Below are 16,326 nucleotides of genomic sequence, written 5' to 3' on the forward strand. Positions count from 1 at the left end.
GATTTTTTGTGAAACGATGGCCTGGTATATAAAGATCTAAGACTATAAAATCATTTAACTTGTGACTCTGTTGGAGCAGTTTTTGTGTAAGAAAGACAAAACGGATGTTTCATGGTTTATTGCATTAGAAACATGTATTATTATCCAGGTGTTAACACTTATGGTCTTACAACCTGTGGTTATTTTTATTTTGACATTGCACGAGATCATATATTTTCTCAGACTGCTTAACAACATTTTTACAATAAATCCGTTGTAGGTGTACTGATTGAGTAACCCAGGTGTACGTACGATACAGGAAATCATTATCGACTGACAAGAATACTCGTATAAATTTTAGTATATATCTAAAAGATTAATATTCCTTCTTAAAATCATAAGCTATTGATCGATTTCTTAATCATTAAAGTTATGATAAATTATTCTGAAGATATTGTATAATTCTAAATATACCCGTTTATAAATTAAGGAATTATTAAGAAACTAAGGCTCTCAATTTCTTAAGCAATGTTTGCTTAAATAAATTTTGCTGTTACAAAATATTGGATAAATACCTTTGTCTTTTTTTCTGAATATCTATGATCAGTTGTCTTAATTCAGAAATCACACAATTTTCATTGATATCACCAGCTTCTATATATGCTTTTTTGTGTTTCTTTGTTAAATATTTGTTTGTTTTTGTTGTGATTAAGATTGTGACACGGTGTTGACTGCTTTACCCCTATTTTAACATTTTTACCTATTATGTCTGTTTGTTTTAATCACGCATCGTTGTCAATATAATGAAATTTGATGCGACTGTCATACAAGTGAGAGGTTTAGAGCTATAAAACCAGGTTCAATCCACCATTTTCTACATAAGAAAATGCCTGTACCAAGTCAGGAATATGACAGTTGTTGTCCATGCGTTTGATGTGTTTGTGCTTTTGATTTTGTCATTTGATTAGGGACTTTCCGTTCTGAATTTTCCTCAGAGTTCAGTATTTTTGTGATTTAACTTTTTGTTACAATTAAAAAAAAGTAACATATGGTTATAGCGAAAACAACCCTTTTAAATCGAGATTTGACCTACATTTTTATGTATGTCTTATCTCAATGATACTTCATCAGAGTTCAATACATAATAGCATCTACTATGATCTGGAAGATTGTGATCAATGATCGAACAATTATCCTATAAATTAAGAATGTTTTTAGACACTGAGTTTCCAACTCCCTCAGGACCGTTTGGTCGCAACTCTCCTAACATTATTCCGATATTAAACATACCTGGAATTCATATGTTTAGGTTAAAGCGTTCCTGATGAAGGTAAATCCAATAAACCGCTTGAGTATATACTGCCAAAAAGTATAATAACAAAAATACCAAACCCCGAGCAAAATTCAAAACGGAAAGTTCCTAATAAAATGGCAAAATCAAAAGCTTAAACACATTAAACGAAAGGACAACAACTGTCAAATTGCTGACCAGGCACAGGCATTTCCCCACGTAGAAAATGGTAGATTAATCCTGGTTTTATAGCTAGCCAAACCTCTCACCTGCATGACAGTCGCATAAAACTCCACTATTTTGACAACAATGTGAGAACAAAACAAACAGACATAATAGGTATAAATATCAAAAATAGGGTTACAGCAGTCAACATTGTGTTACAATCTTAATCACTATAAAACAAACAAATATGTCTACACAGAAAAGTGGCGCGAATCTTTAAAAATCGATTGAAATAAAAATTTTAATAAAAAAAAAATAACATTAGAAACGAATATTGTGGCAAGCTTCATTATAGAAATTTAAAAAAACAAATTTTGTTAATACTTCTTTATAGAAATGGATTCTTATAACTCCTCATTTAAAGTTACTCTTTTCAATTGTTGTGTTTTAATTTTAAGTATAGTTTACAAAAAGATTGTTAAAAATGGAAGTACGCTACTGGCACAAAATCGGTCTCCTTTCCGATCTCTTCTTATTTTCATATCACTACAAACCAGTAAAAGTCTGAAATGGCCTATATCTGTACTCGACTGTACTGATTTTTACTCGACCAGTCTGAATTGGTCTGAATTTTACTCCACATTACTCGACCCCAGTCTTAACCATACTCGACCGTACTGATTTGTACTTGACCCTTATCTTTGCCATTGAAAATAGTCTGAACTATTACTCGACCAGTCTGAAACAGTCTTAACCCATTCTTGACCTGTACTCGACCTATTTTTTCAGTCTAAACTATACTCGACTAAAGGTCTGAACAATACTCGACCAGTCTGAACCATACTTGACCAAATAACCTCTACTTTGTTTTTTAATTTTACCTGTTAAAATTAATTTCTTTTTTTCTGACATGACAACAGCCACAATGAAATAAAGATATATATAAAAACAGGTTTTTACATCCTTACCTGATTCTCAGATTTATCAAATAGAGATAGTTAAATCAAATTATCTTATATAATAAGTTAATTATATTAATTTTAAGTTTTAGAGTTTTGTTAAAAAAAAAGATTCTTTTACCTAAAAACCACACCTTTACTGAGGGTAATAAAACCTTATTAAGGTGCTTCTTGGTTGGCATGTGTTTTTTTTTTTTTTTTTAAACTTAATTTTCCTATATTCCTAAAGAAAAACTACATAGGTTTTATGGTTACATACAATAGTTATATAATTATCTTTTTAATGAGTTCACAACAGCCAAAAAATCACTGAAATTGTTTAACCTTATATTAGAAATATATCTATTCTTATTATAATTTGGGATATATTATATAATATATATCAAAAAGGGATAAAAAAGTTAAAGAAATAAATAAAAAAAAAATTCTGATTAGTGGTAAAGTATAAAGTAATACCTCCTGCTTGGGGCAAACTCATTAAAAAGATCACACCTGGTCAGAGAGAATTAATTTCTAATTAACATTCAGTAAAAATTGCAACATCCTGTAAAACTTAAATCGCAAGGCCTTTTGAATTCACTAGATAAGTAATACACGAGTTTAAGAAAAATAGGGCTTTCTTTTTACCTGTAAAACACACATGTACTGAGGTAATCAAACCTTATTAAAGTTCTTCTTGTATGCCATGTCTTTAATTTTGACAAAAGTTATTTAAATTTAATTGAAATAATTTTTTTCTGCAACTTTGGAACACATTTCCTTTTGTAAATGGTTATCAAGGATTGCTACGGAAGTTCTATTATCATGATTATATTAAATTCTTGGTTTTACAAAACAAAGGTGTGATCTTTTAAATTTATTAAGTTGCTTTATATACTATTCTAAATATATTTTAATAAAAAAAATGTTTACTGCATTATTAACTAAACTCAACCGACACCATAAGGCTTAAGTAAATGGTGAAAATTGTCCAGTAACCATAAAATATATCTGAAACATTCAAAAAATTTTGAATAACATTGAAAATATTAGTCACAGTTCAGTTTTGAGATTATTGGATCAGCTTGTTTTATTTTTATTTTAAAGGTGATATATATATATATGTAAGTGTTGATGAATATGGTGTTGAATTTATATTATGTTTATTGTGAAATTTTGGTTTCAATGCCATATTGAATACATTTTGAATTTCAAATTGTTGTTCAAATTTCTAGCCAGGGGAAAAAGCTGTTAAAAACAGTTCCTAAATTGTTGAAATACAATAGATAGATATAAAAAATATGTCTAGGTTGGTTAAGACTTGGTCAAGTATGGTTCAGACTAGGTCGAGTATGGTTCAGACTAGGTCGAGTATGGTTCAGACTAGGTCGAGCATGGCTCAGACACAAATAAAATGGTTAAGTACTGGTCGAGTACAAGTTCAGACTGTTAAGTATGGTTCAGACTACAGTCAAGTATAATCAAGTAAATTTCAGACCAATTCAGACTGGTCGAGTAAAAATCAGTACAGTCGAGTACAAATATAGGCCATTTCAGACTTTCAATGGTTTGAAGTGTATGAGTCGGAGTTCCTGCAGACACTTGTCAAAAACAAGAAGATCACAGAAGCCAGATCATTTAATCTCACATTCCGATATATTGATGATGTTCTTTCCATTAACAATCCAAATTTTACTGATTGGGATCCTTTAATATATCCCCTAGAACTAGAAAAATTAAAAAAAACTTCAGACACGCCTTCCTCCGCCTCATTTTTAGACTTATACCTTGAATTTGACATAAGCGGTCATCTCGGTACCAGAATCTATGACAAACCAGACGATTTTAATTTTGAAATAATCAATTTCCCCCACCTTAGTAGCAATATACCAACCTCACCTGAATATGGGATATATAAACGGACTATGATGTTCTACCACAGAGTAGATAATCTCTCGAAAAATTATAAATTTTGGAGTCAAAGTTCGGTAATATGAAAATAGTCTATTCGTGATGGTGACCGTAAAACGTAAGTGATATCGGTTTTAGTTGTTCTTTCTGATATCTCCTGAAGATAATATGTTTTTACACCCATTTATGATATATATGAAACAAAATGTGAGATAATCTGCAACTGAATGACTTTTCACCTGTCATGTAACTTAAAACATCCTTGATGAGTTTATCTAGGTTCCCAGATCAGAGATGTATTTATCTATATTGTTGCATCTAACAAAAAATAATATTCAATGCATTGTCAAAGGCTTTAGATTCTATGATTAAAACAACTATTTAAAAAATTCTTCGTTCAATCAATGTTGTTCCTACATGCTTGTTCGTAACATCCTGTTTATGTAGTTAATAATTATGTGGTAAATGTTATGTGAGCTTATGTTTAAGATAAGTGTCACGATATCCCATGTGCTAAATATAAAATAGAATATCAAAATATTAACCCCCCCCCCCCCTAAAAAAAAAAGAAGCCAACCCGCAAGATATTGCATAAAAATGCATTTAAGTACAATAACTCATTAAAGCAGTCGATCGTCCTTTCGGGTCAGTTACTTTTGACCATTATTGCAATGTTTCATTCATATTTTTAAATCTTTTATTGCTGATTATTTTGCATAAAAAGTTTCTTTTTTTTATGTTAAAGAGATCTCAAGGGAAATAAAAATACACGCAAACACGGGTTTTATAATGAGTCGCCGGACCATTTTGGCCTTGTTGACTTATTTGTAGATCTTTTCTTGTAGACAATTTTTGTTATTCAAAAACCCGCATGAAATAGTAAAAAAGGTCAGTGAATAAATAAGGATTATCAAATCAAAACATGTATGATTAATCTGTACGAATAAAATCTTCTAGTTATAAGTGGTTTTGAGAAAAAAAAAACCAAGAAATTGTATTTGATTTTTACTGTTATAATCAACCAACCTATGTTTTTTTGTATGCCACGTATTCCAATGTTACAATCAGCTTTTCTAATTAAAATGCTAATATGTTAAAAACCACCAATTACTAGCTTAAAAAGGAGTAAAACGACATGGAAATAAAGCTAGATCAAATAATAATAAGTTTGAATTAGCCTTAGATTATAGTAAACACCAGCACAATAAGAGTACCTTTAGAACCTTAGTAATACTAAGAACACAACAAAGCATTCACCTGTCTATCAATGGGAAACGACGTTCCTATCGGTCTTTGTCTATTGGGGACGAATAGTAACCGGTAAAAACCCATTTTCTTGGAAATCTGATATACCACATGTATATATAGATGGTACGTTTATAATCGGAAGGACTTTACATCTGAAAACCTCGAAGTAAGTTTTTGATTAATTCTAGATTTCATTATAATAGTCAGCACTTCTGCGTAGACATGAATTATCATTGATTTGGTCGTAATTATTGATTAACTGTTTGAAAAACTTTTCAAAATACTAAGTATGTTCTAACCCAAAAAAGTTTTTTTATCTGTATTTGGCAAAATCTTTTAGAATTTTGTGACCTCAAAACTCTTCAACTTCGTACTTTATTTGACTCTTTTAAGTTTTTCGAGCATCACTGATGAGCCTCTTGTAGACGAAACGCATGTCTTGCAAACATTTTTAAAGCCTAGTAACTATGACGAGTTTATAGTTATTTATGGTGTTATTATTCGTGATTTTTAGTGTAAGTCTATGGTTTTTTTTTGTAATCTGTTATATTTTATGACCATCTACAAATTCTATAACCATGCTAGTGGACTTTTTTCCCGCTGATATTTTCAGCTAAGTAGTCAACACGATGGTGCTGAAATATTGTATCATAGATCCAACAATTTTCGAAATTTTTATGACGCACAATGTGAAAATCGTTTCGAATAACTGAGTTTTTCTTCACGCAGGAACTGGTGGCAAAAGTAAAATACAAAGCAATTATTTAAGATTTTTGGGGTTTGAATGCTTTTTATGTCCATATCTAATGTGCTTGCCAACAGTAATTTTTTTTTTATCGCTGCTCATGGGTCTTGAAAAGACGAAATGCGCGTATGGCGTATAAATGATAAGCCTGTTATCTTTGAATACAATCTTTTTCATTATCGTATGTAATTTGGTTTTATCATTTCCAGTTTTATGGATAAATTTTGAAATCAGGATATGTTATCCAAATTTGTGTTTTAAACTACGAACTTTCATTCTGTAAACAATATAAGTTATGTGGTTCGCTTCTAACCCCCTACCGATCCATAGAGGGTAAGTAAAATCCATATGGGACGAGGTCGAAGGCCGAATCTCCTATGGATTTTACTCACTCTCTATGGTCCGAAGTGAACCGTATAACGAATTTATTGCACGCGGAACTTTTCCTGCAGCGTTTTGTAGAAAAATATACGATGAAATACAGCAACATCAATAGATGACGTCACCATTAACAATAGACGTGACGTTTTGAACCCCATATGAAATTTACTAACCCCCATACGGATCCAAAGGGGGTCAACACGTGACAGCATTAAACCAATCACAACGTCATAATTTACTCGCGGTGCAATATGCATTTGATACATCACGCATTTCGAGGTTTATTACGGGGATAAGACTCACTAAATAACAAACAAATCAAAACACGGGATTAACATTTTGTAACAGATAATCTGTTGTAAAGTTTTATTTCTGTAATCCTGAACAAGAATCTTTCAAAATCTCAATTATCTCCTATTCGTTATTTAAGAAAACATATCATAGTTATCTCTACAATAATGTTTTTAAGTCGTAGTTACGAACACATCTACATTTGGTTGATATAGTCGAGCGTTTGATTTTGTCTGTTTTATCACTTTCACCATTTTTAAATTTACATTAGAGTTCAATACTTTTGTGAATACTTTTTTACATGTTTAATATCCTTTGAATGTAAATAATCTTGCTATTTTCAATTTATATAGTAATAATATAAGATATCAAAATGCTTAACAGTTTAATGCCACCAGTCATTTCAAACGACGTGTAATGCACCTTTTCTGAATAAGAATAACTTCAATAATTCGTTAAAACAAGTAGGCGTATAGGAAAATAGTTTAATAGCTATACAGGGGATACAATACCCTTTTGTTTGTAATTCTTAGAACTGATGTGTAAAAAAACATACCTACCTAGTAATGTGGACATCAATTGTAAGGAAGTTTTTCCACGCACAATCAAAGTGAATGAAACATCGGTTAATCCTTTGTCAAACCAAATTATGATAACTATATGCATACAAGTAAACCTTTTTGATTTTCTGATTTAAAATATCTGTAATGACATAATTCTTAGTAATTGTATGGTTGATTGAATTTTAAAACTATTCGCTTTCTAAATTTAAAGTAAAAATAGTATATATGTGATAGATAAAGTTTTCTGCTAATTTACAATTTGCAACTTACTTAAACAAAAACACACATGTAAATATTTTATTCGACCAATATTAACCCTTCTGCACAGTAGCCCACAACACTTTAATTACTTTCAAAGACGCTACATTGATTAAGATATTAAATCGTATTCTCCTTACACTTCATTTGAAATATACGATATAATTTGATTCAAATTGAATAAAACCAAACGGTTATCCATAGTCGGCAGACGAGTAGATTCTAGATACCGAACTTAAATATTTTGCACTAATTCATGTATTGTGACTTGGACGGAGAGTTGTCTCATTGGCACTCATACAACATCTTCTTATATCTATTGATAAATAATTTAATGATTTGAAAAAAAAGTAAAATAACAAAAGTACCGAACAAAACATCCGAACAAAGACGCCAAATTTTTTGTTGTTGTTGTTGGTAGTGCAATCAGAATAATAAAGTATGATGAAATATACTCTTTCCCGACGAAGTACAAATACACGGGTAAATAAAATGATAACAATATAATATAAACGTCATGTGTCTGAATCGCATCAGGAACGCTACAGCCTACAGCCGAAAAACTCGAAAGCTGGAGGCACAACTATTGAGCCAGGTCAAGAGTCATTCGACCAAAACATAGTAGTAAGGAAAAACGGTAAAGTGAATAAAATGATACTTAATGTCATCACCTATAACATCCTGTATTATGTGTTCTCTTTGTAAATTATTAGTTTTAAATGACTGAATATGCAATATTTCAAGATTATGGATATCTATCTGATTTATCTTTACTCTACACACGGATGACTCATAGGTTGTACTAGTGTATCGAAATATATTCATCTAGTTAGATATATCTTGTACGGCAGGTTTTTCTATGCTGGAGGAGAGGGCGTTGGGTTTAGCATTGCGAGATGTACGGGTTCGTATTACAATGCATTATGGTATACTAGAAATATGAGCTTGAAACTAATATTAGCATTACGTTTATTGTAAATATCTAGTTAAATATATATATATATTTTTAAATCAGATAAACATAAATGATTGAGCAGTTCAGAAATATCTATAAATACTGGTACCAACTTCATATATGTAACCAATTGTTTCATATTTATTTTTCCAAGAAAAAAACAATATAGAAGATGGAGCTGCATTTGTTGTGTTTTTTGGTGTTAATGATGATGAGTCGGTTTGGATGCCATGGTGCAAGTTACCAAGAAAATAAATTAGAGGTTTGCATCTAATGTTCCGTCCTAAAGAGAAAATTTCAACTCTTCATTCACATTTAAAAAAAAGAGTGCTTACAGATATCTCGCGTTTAGTCAATGGTAAGGCTATTGTCCCTTTGTCTAGGTTTTCTTTAGCAAATTTTGGTTTTTTCCGTTTTTCTTTTAAATCCTTAAAAAGAAAAAAAAATATTTTACCAATATTATTTGTCCAAAGATCAAAAAACACTTCATCTTTAAAACGGAAAGTCAGCAAAAAGTCTAATTCTAAAAGTGAGCAATTAAAATGTGGCACAGGCAACACTTTCATACAAAATGCAAAATGAGCATGAACTATTGTCAAACAATGGGAAGAAATAAAATAAAACATCATTTTTTTTTTATTTTTTTTTTTTTGAATGAGTAATTAAGCATGTGTGCAGTTTAGGTAGTCCTCATTACAAAATCCTCGATCGTTTAAAGGCTCGTTCAAACCCATATTATTATGGGTCAGTATTGATTCAAAATAACATTTGTGAAACTATATAGTTAATAAGGTTACATCTCCAAAATAAATACAGAATTACAACTTTTTTACTGTTTCTTGAAAAAAGCAGGTAAAACAAACCCTGTCAAAATAGGTCAGTTTTTGATACCCTCTCGTTTACAAACAAATTGAGAGAATATGAAAATACGGAAATGTGGTATGAGTGCCAATGAGACAACTATCAACCAAAGTTCAAATGAATGAATCTAACCAATTAAAGGCAATCATACGGCCTTCAACAATCAGAAAAACCAATACCATATAGCTGGCTTTAAAAGGCCCCGACATGAAAAATATGAAGCAATTGAATTAAGAAAACTAACGGCCTAATTCATAACAAAACAATTTATGAAAACAAATACATATGAATAAAATAGAAAAATAACAAAAATACCGAACAAGGAAAATTCAAAACGGAAAGTCCCTTAACAAATGGCAAATTCAAAAGCTTAAACACATCACACGAATGGAAAACGACAACCACAGAACTACAGACTCCTGATTTTGGACAGGCACATACAGAATGTGGCGGGATTAAACATGTATGAATTTCAAAAGGAGACCGGAAAGAACTGAGTAAAACTGATCAGAAAGAAATTCTCGAAATGCACAAAATATGCATATAAATACTTCGGTTTCAATTGTTTTGTATTATAGCTATCTGGTCGATATGATTCCCCGAATTACTCATCAACCTTTGACTTTTTCCAAAATTTGGTTGTAAGCAGCGATGATTGCGAGTAGGCGTTTTAATTTCGCTTAATATGCATCAAATTACTGAAGTTTTCTTATGATATATTTGATGTAAAGTATCTATTTTTTCATATCTGTATTGAAAAATTTGAATCTTGCATAGTTATCTGCTTTGATTTAGCTACATGGTTTGTAATTTCCGGATTCCGTTTCAGAGTTTCGAAGAAAGGGTTTTTGCCCATGTTGCTAATTTTACACCAGCATTTGCAAAAAGTTCCTTGGAAGATCGAATGTATGACTTAAACACTCGTTTTCTGTCCATAATGATTAACAAAGTTGTGAAGGGTGATGCAAAAATATGGAGTAAACTTGAAGTGGAAAGGAGGTCATACAGTGAAGCAATTGAAAAACTTAAAACTGAGTATTATGAGGAAATTCAGACGGTAGATAGACTGCAAAGCGAGGTCATCACTCTAGAGACGCAAACTGTAAGATTGAAAGAAAGGTGAGAGAAGTAAAATGATATTTATCTGGCCACTTTTGTATGTGCTTCATATTTTAAGCTGAGGTCATTGTGTCATTTAATTTTAGATATTGAAAAAGGACAAAAAATACAAGTATGTTTTGTTTTAAAGATCTGCAAGAATCTACTCAATTTTTGTCTTCATTTGAAAGTCGCACCAATAGTTATGCAAACATTTTTGCATATACAATATTAGAACTGCAACTAGTTGCACTTAAGTCCAATTAACAGTACATGGGCTATGTCACAGATTTTTGTAAAATTTAAATAACTATAGCTCGTTGAACTATAACTCAAAATAGAATAAATAATGCATTGATTACATTTATTTTGTTTATTGAATTATTTCAAAATAGGTGAATATTTGTATAAAAAGCACATACAATCCGCAAACATCGCTCTAACAGTTGTCTTAGTATCCCCGATTTCAAATCCATAGATTTTTCTTAAAACACCATACGGTTTTTTTACATAAATTTCCGTCTAAATGATAATAATATAATATAAACGTCATTTAATAGGGTCACATACTTAACATTGGAACAGATACAGATGAAGTCAAATTATTGACTTGCAACCCAGCTGTCTCTGAGCTTTTTTGACAAAATCGAACCAAACTGACGGTTCAATTCCTAATAATAACATTAGATGTATGTTTCATTATTATACGTTATTTTGATTGGCTAACAGCAATCTCGCGTCATTCTTCATTTCAAAATGAATTGCATGAATTGAAACATACATGATGACACACGTTTTCACAATAAAATGCACAGGTAAATAAAAGAACAACTTGATAGTAATCGTATTTATTCATGATCATAGCGAAAAAATGTAATTATAAGTATTGAATGCTTCTTTGGTAAATTCATAGGGTTATAAAAGCGTTGACCGTGCGTACATTTTTAAAATGAAGCGCTTCCGCGCTTCATACAAAATCTACTTCGGTCAACGCTTTTACACCCCAATGAATTTTCAAAAAGAAGCATTCAATTCTTAAATATAGAATAAAACTTTGAGGACGGGTTCCCGCAAAGAAAGGAACCATAAATGGTTGTTTACTTATATTGAAATGAATGTAGATCAAATACTATTAGTTTAAATTATTTTTTTTCAAAACGTTTAACCCTCTGAATTTCACAAAATGCGTATTTTGCTTGAATGACTGGCAAGAATATTTTTTTTTTCCATTTTTCTAGATGTATTTTTTTATAATATGTGACTGCAAGCATGTCTTGAATGTATTTATTCTTTCTTCATTATCATTTTCATTTATTTTGTTTTGCATTTTGAATTGTGTCGCATTTTTAAGGCATCATTTATTAATTAGCTTCGACTGCTTAAATATAATTTTATAGCTGGCAGTTTTTGAATTCGTCATTGTATTTATTGCAGTGTTGAAGATTTCAAAACTAAGTACCAACACATGTTGGATAACTATATGAAGCAATCCGAGACTATCAATGAACTTGAATTAAAACTGCGAAACACAGAGCAAACAATTGAGCAGACAAAACAAGAATATGTTGAAGTGGAAGAAAAAAATACCGCATTAAAAGAGGCAAGTACTATAATAATATTATTATAAATATTAAAAAACCGATATATCATGTTAACATAAATATCCAGAGGTGTACTTTGACAGCATACATGTTTGTGATTTGTGTATATGTAGAAATTTTGAACCCATTTGAGGGCTTCAGATTTTGCTAGAATGTACAAAATCTTGAGCAACTAAATTTGATGAATTTCGTATACATTTTTTTTTAGGATTGTTATAAAAGCCGAAACTGTACTGAAATAGGCTTGCAGTTTTCAACCATGAACTCTTCTAAGGGTTGCGTTTAATTCTGCACTCAGTCACACAAATCCAGATTACAAGGAACACCCTTTTTAAACAGATAAACTATGGGAACAAAATATTTTTCAACGGTTATTGCTTACTATCTGTTATATTTTAGAAGTACTATAGGCAAGAGATTACCACCAAGATAACGGAAAAGAGAATGGAGGCATGTGAACGAAAACTTAAGGTTTGTTTTTAAATATTCTTTAATAAATCCTCTATCAAGAAATTGACTAAATATCGTAAACGCTAAAATCATTTTCGGAGTTTAAAAGCATTTATTCAAAATACGCGTAACAACTTGTTTTACTATTTTGAACTTGATTAGTGTAATACGAAATCATACGTCAATATGTATATTATGCAATAAATGCCAATATGTCTGTACTATCTTGAAGAAAGAAGCGAAAGATATCTAGGGGATATTCATAACTTTTAAGTCCACGAAAAACTGACATCGCCATCGCAAAATACAAAACACGATGAATTCACGTAAATGAATATAACACTGATTAATTTCATACGTACGAACCGCTATTATGGATTTACCTTCATCAGGATCCATAAAACCATACATCTGAATAGTTTCTTAATTTATTAACGGAGAATTTATGAAAAGTCTGACACAAATCAAGCCAGTACCAAAAGACCGAATACAGTTGATGGTACTCTTGGGGACTCACGTTTCACTAGCAGTGGTATCGAATGAGTGCTAGTTAATGAATATAACACTTAATTAATTGTGTGCGTCCGAAGCGCTTTTCTTGATTTACTTACTTATATCAGAAACGCTCGAAACCCAAACATTTGAAAGTCAATGATGTAAAAAAACAAAAACACGTGAAAAACTTTATGACCAAAATGGACCTCAAATAGCAAAATTCATCTGAGGTCAATTTTGCCTGAGAGAAATACATTTTGAAAAATTATCTGATTTCAAATTAGGAAAATAAAAGTCCATAGAGTTGAAAAAGTTGATATCAAAACATTCCAAATTTAAGCAACAGTAATTTACCGATGTTCAAAATTCATATATTGAGTTTTTATATAAAACTAGGCAATAATAAAAAAAAAATCGCATGAACGAGCGAGACATAATGCGTTGACTTGTTAAGCGTCTCCTGTAATGCGTACATCCTGCTCCATATATCATGATCATATAAAGATGTATAGAATTCCTGTGAATCTTCTTTCAAATATTACATTTTTTAAATATTTGTTAGCTATTTGAATCCGTTCGGGTACAGCCGGAGACTGCGGAGGAACTTATAGAAGTATCCTTGAGGGATATTTCCAGATTGATTTACAATATGCAATCTACATTCTGGACGAAAGTACAAAACTACTTTACAAAGCTAGAGGCAGAATTTAAAACTGAAGTAAGTAATAGTTTTTATAAAGTAAGATATGAATACAATTATTTTTTGTCATCTATGCATCATACAATTAAGCCCTTTGCTTCTGTGAAAAGTGTAATGAAAAATAAAATAACAAAAATACCGAGCTCCAAGGAAAACTCAAAACGAAAAGTCCCTTATCAAATGGCAAAATCAAAAGCTCAAACACATCAAGCGAATGGAAAACAACTGTCATATTCCTGGTTCAGGCATTTCCTTATGTAGAAAATGGTGGATTCATCCTTGTTTTATAGCTAGCTAAAACTCTCTTAGTATGACAGTGGCATAAAATTCCATTATATGAACAACAATATGTGAACCCGTCAAGCTTACTTAGATTATGCCAAAGATTAAGAAAAATTGCACTACTGAAAGCAAAAACTTATAGCGTTGGATAACTAGAAAAAGTGATATGTTAGGTATAGTCCGAATCATGGACTTATTTTGTCTTGTGCTCAATGTACAGTGTTTTCGTCCTTTCTCCGGGACTCGGGCAATACAATGAAATTGGAAATGACGATGTTTATGTTAGGTTTACTCCCCCTTTAACAGTGAAACTAAACAACTTAACCGCATGATTGAATATCAGTCTCATTATTGTGAGAACATTAAGTAACACTAGTAGATTTGTATTACCAGTTGAGCTGAATAAATCAAAATTTAGTCGGGTAATGGAGTTTTGAAATCCTCCAGTCCTATACGCTTTGTCGCAATTTATGATAACAATCCTGGAGGAAAACGCAGTATAATATTGAACACTAGAAAGGAATACACCTTATCGTTATTTGTCCCCCATTACTGGACATCACAAGGGTTCCCGTAAAATTTTGAATTCATAATAGAAAATATCTGACGCCACAATGGAAAAGTGATTGTTGTATGACGTCAATAGCTCAAGCGGCGCAGATTCTCGGGTCAACCGGCGCAGATTCTCGGGTCAACTGGCGCAGATTCTCGGGTCAACCGGCGCGATAAGGTGTATTAGTTTATAAAAAATATGCCATGGCGATTAAATGATCATTTAAATCATAAGTCGAATTTAACATTCAAACTTTGTGACTATGTCGTTGCCAGGAATATTTTATAGGATCAGAGTGATTTTTACAAAGTCCGATTCATTTTCCAAATAAGATAAATCCTAACCCAAACCTTTACTTAATGCTTATTACGTTATAGATTAACATTTATCGTATTACCAAAAAAGCAAATAAGCAACATTGGAACATTTATTATACTTAAGAAGTAGTATTAAGATATACTAAGTGATCACTCCCTCTTAATTGAAAAGGGGAGATATTTTAAAATCCCAAGAGAGGAACGACTTTGTCATAAATGTAAAATACTAGAGGATGAGAAACATATTTTACTCTATTGTGATTATAATAAAACACTAAGAAATGCCTTTTTTGAACACATATGTACTGAAAATAATAACTTTAATCATTTAAATGAAGAAGAAAAAATTCATTATTTACTAAATCCATCAACGCCTTTAAAAACAAATGAGTTAGGATCCTTCTTGAAAAAGTCATTAGAACTGAGGGCAGGGGACTCTTAACAGCTTGTTTGTTTTTATAAATTTTGATGCTGTTTTTATTGTTTTTGTTTAATATGTATGTATATATGTTTATTGTGTTAATACATGTTGGTCACAAACTGTAAAGTTTATACGACAATAAAATATTTGATTTGATTTGATTTGATTTGATTTATAAAAAAGACAGAGTTATCTTACCAGCATGGTAAAATTCGATCAAACTGTATAAATTCTGATGTAAATAAAACGTATTATACAATAAACCTGAGATTTAAAGAAATATCTGTCTAAACCTACATGTTAAAATCGTTATTTAGTGCACAATATGCAAACTGCAGTATGTTATTAAACAGTAAGGGAAGGAACAAATGTTATAACAACGATTCATATATCCTTCATGTAACCTTCTTCATAACAGGTAACTAATGTAAAGAAGAACGAGTTTTCAAAGTATGGTAAACTTGTCATTGAGCAGAAGGAAGAATTTGAGAGACAGGTAAATATATCCAATGTTTACATCTTTTAGGTTAGTAACGCCCGATTTCCACAACTATATCAAAATAAGAAGATGTAGTATTATTACTAATGACATTTACATCCAGAGACCAAATGACGTAGAAGAAAACATACCATACAGCCTTCAACATGAGCAAAACCAATACCGCATATCATGAAAAATGTTAAGCAATTAAACCATTAATACTTAAGACCTGATTTACGTACAAAAATAATAACAACAAAAAGATAAAAGGATATACAGAAACGCACGACAACCAATGAATTACAACCTCCCCTGACTTTGGACATACAGAATCCTTTTAAA

General features: G+C 31.1%; 1 protein-coding gene across 3 annotated transcripts in view; it reads left to right on the top strand.

Annotated features, from left to right (window-relative positions):
- LOC127731245 (restin homolog) overlaps positions 1-16,326 on the top strand; it is a 62,173-nt gene that overhangs the window by 35,946 nt on the left and 9,901 nt on the right. For 2 of the 3 annotated variants that reach the window (XM_052240267.1, XM_052240265.1), the window contains exons 1-7: positions 5,576-5,698; positions 8,880-8,987; positions 10,416-10,705; positions 12,119-12,284; positions 12,685-12,756; positions 13,793-13,948; positions 15,922-15,999. In XM_052240267.1, the coding sequence (XP_052096227.1) occupies positions 8,898-8,987; positions 10,416-10,705; positions 12,119-12,284; positions 12,685-12,756; positions 13,793-13,948; positions 15,922-15,999 (852 nt within the window). In that variant the 5' untranslated portion in view covers positions 5,576-5,698; positions 8,880-8,897. Of the gene's footprint in view, positions 1-5,575; positions 5,699-8,879; positions 8,988-10,415; positions 10,706-12,118; positions 12,285-12,684; positions 12,757-13,792; positions 13,949-15,921; positions 16,000-16,326 lie in introns of those variants that run through there. The other variant, XM_052240268.1, reaches the window with a different exon arrangement.

The sequence above is a fragment of the Mytilus californianus genome, unplaced genomic scaffold, assembly GCF_021869535.1.
Source record: "Mytilus californianus isolate M0D057914Y unplaced genomic scaffold, xbMytCali1.0.p SCAF_2, whole genome shotgun sequence".
In the NCBI taxonomy this organism is placed as follows: domain Eukaryota; kingdom Metazoa; phylum Mollusca; class Bivalvia; order Mytilida; family Mytilidae; genus Mytilus; species Mytilus californianus.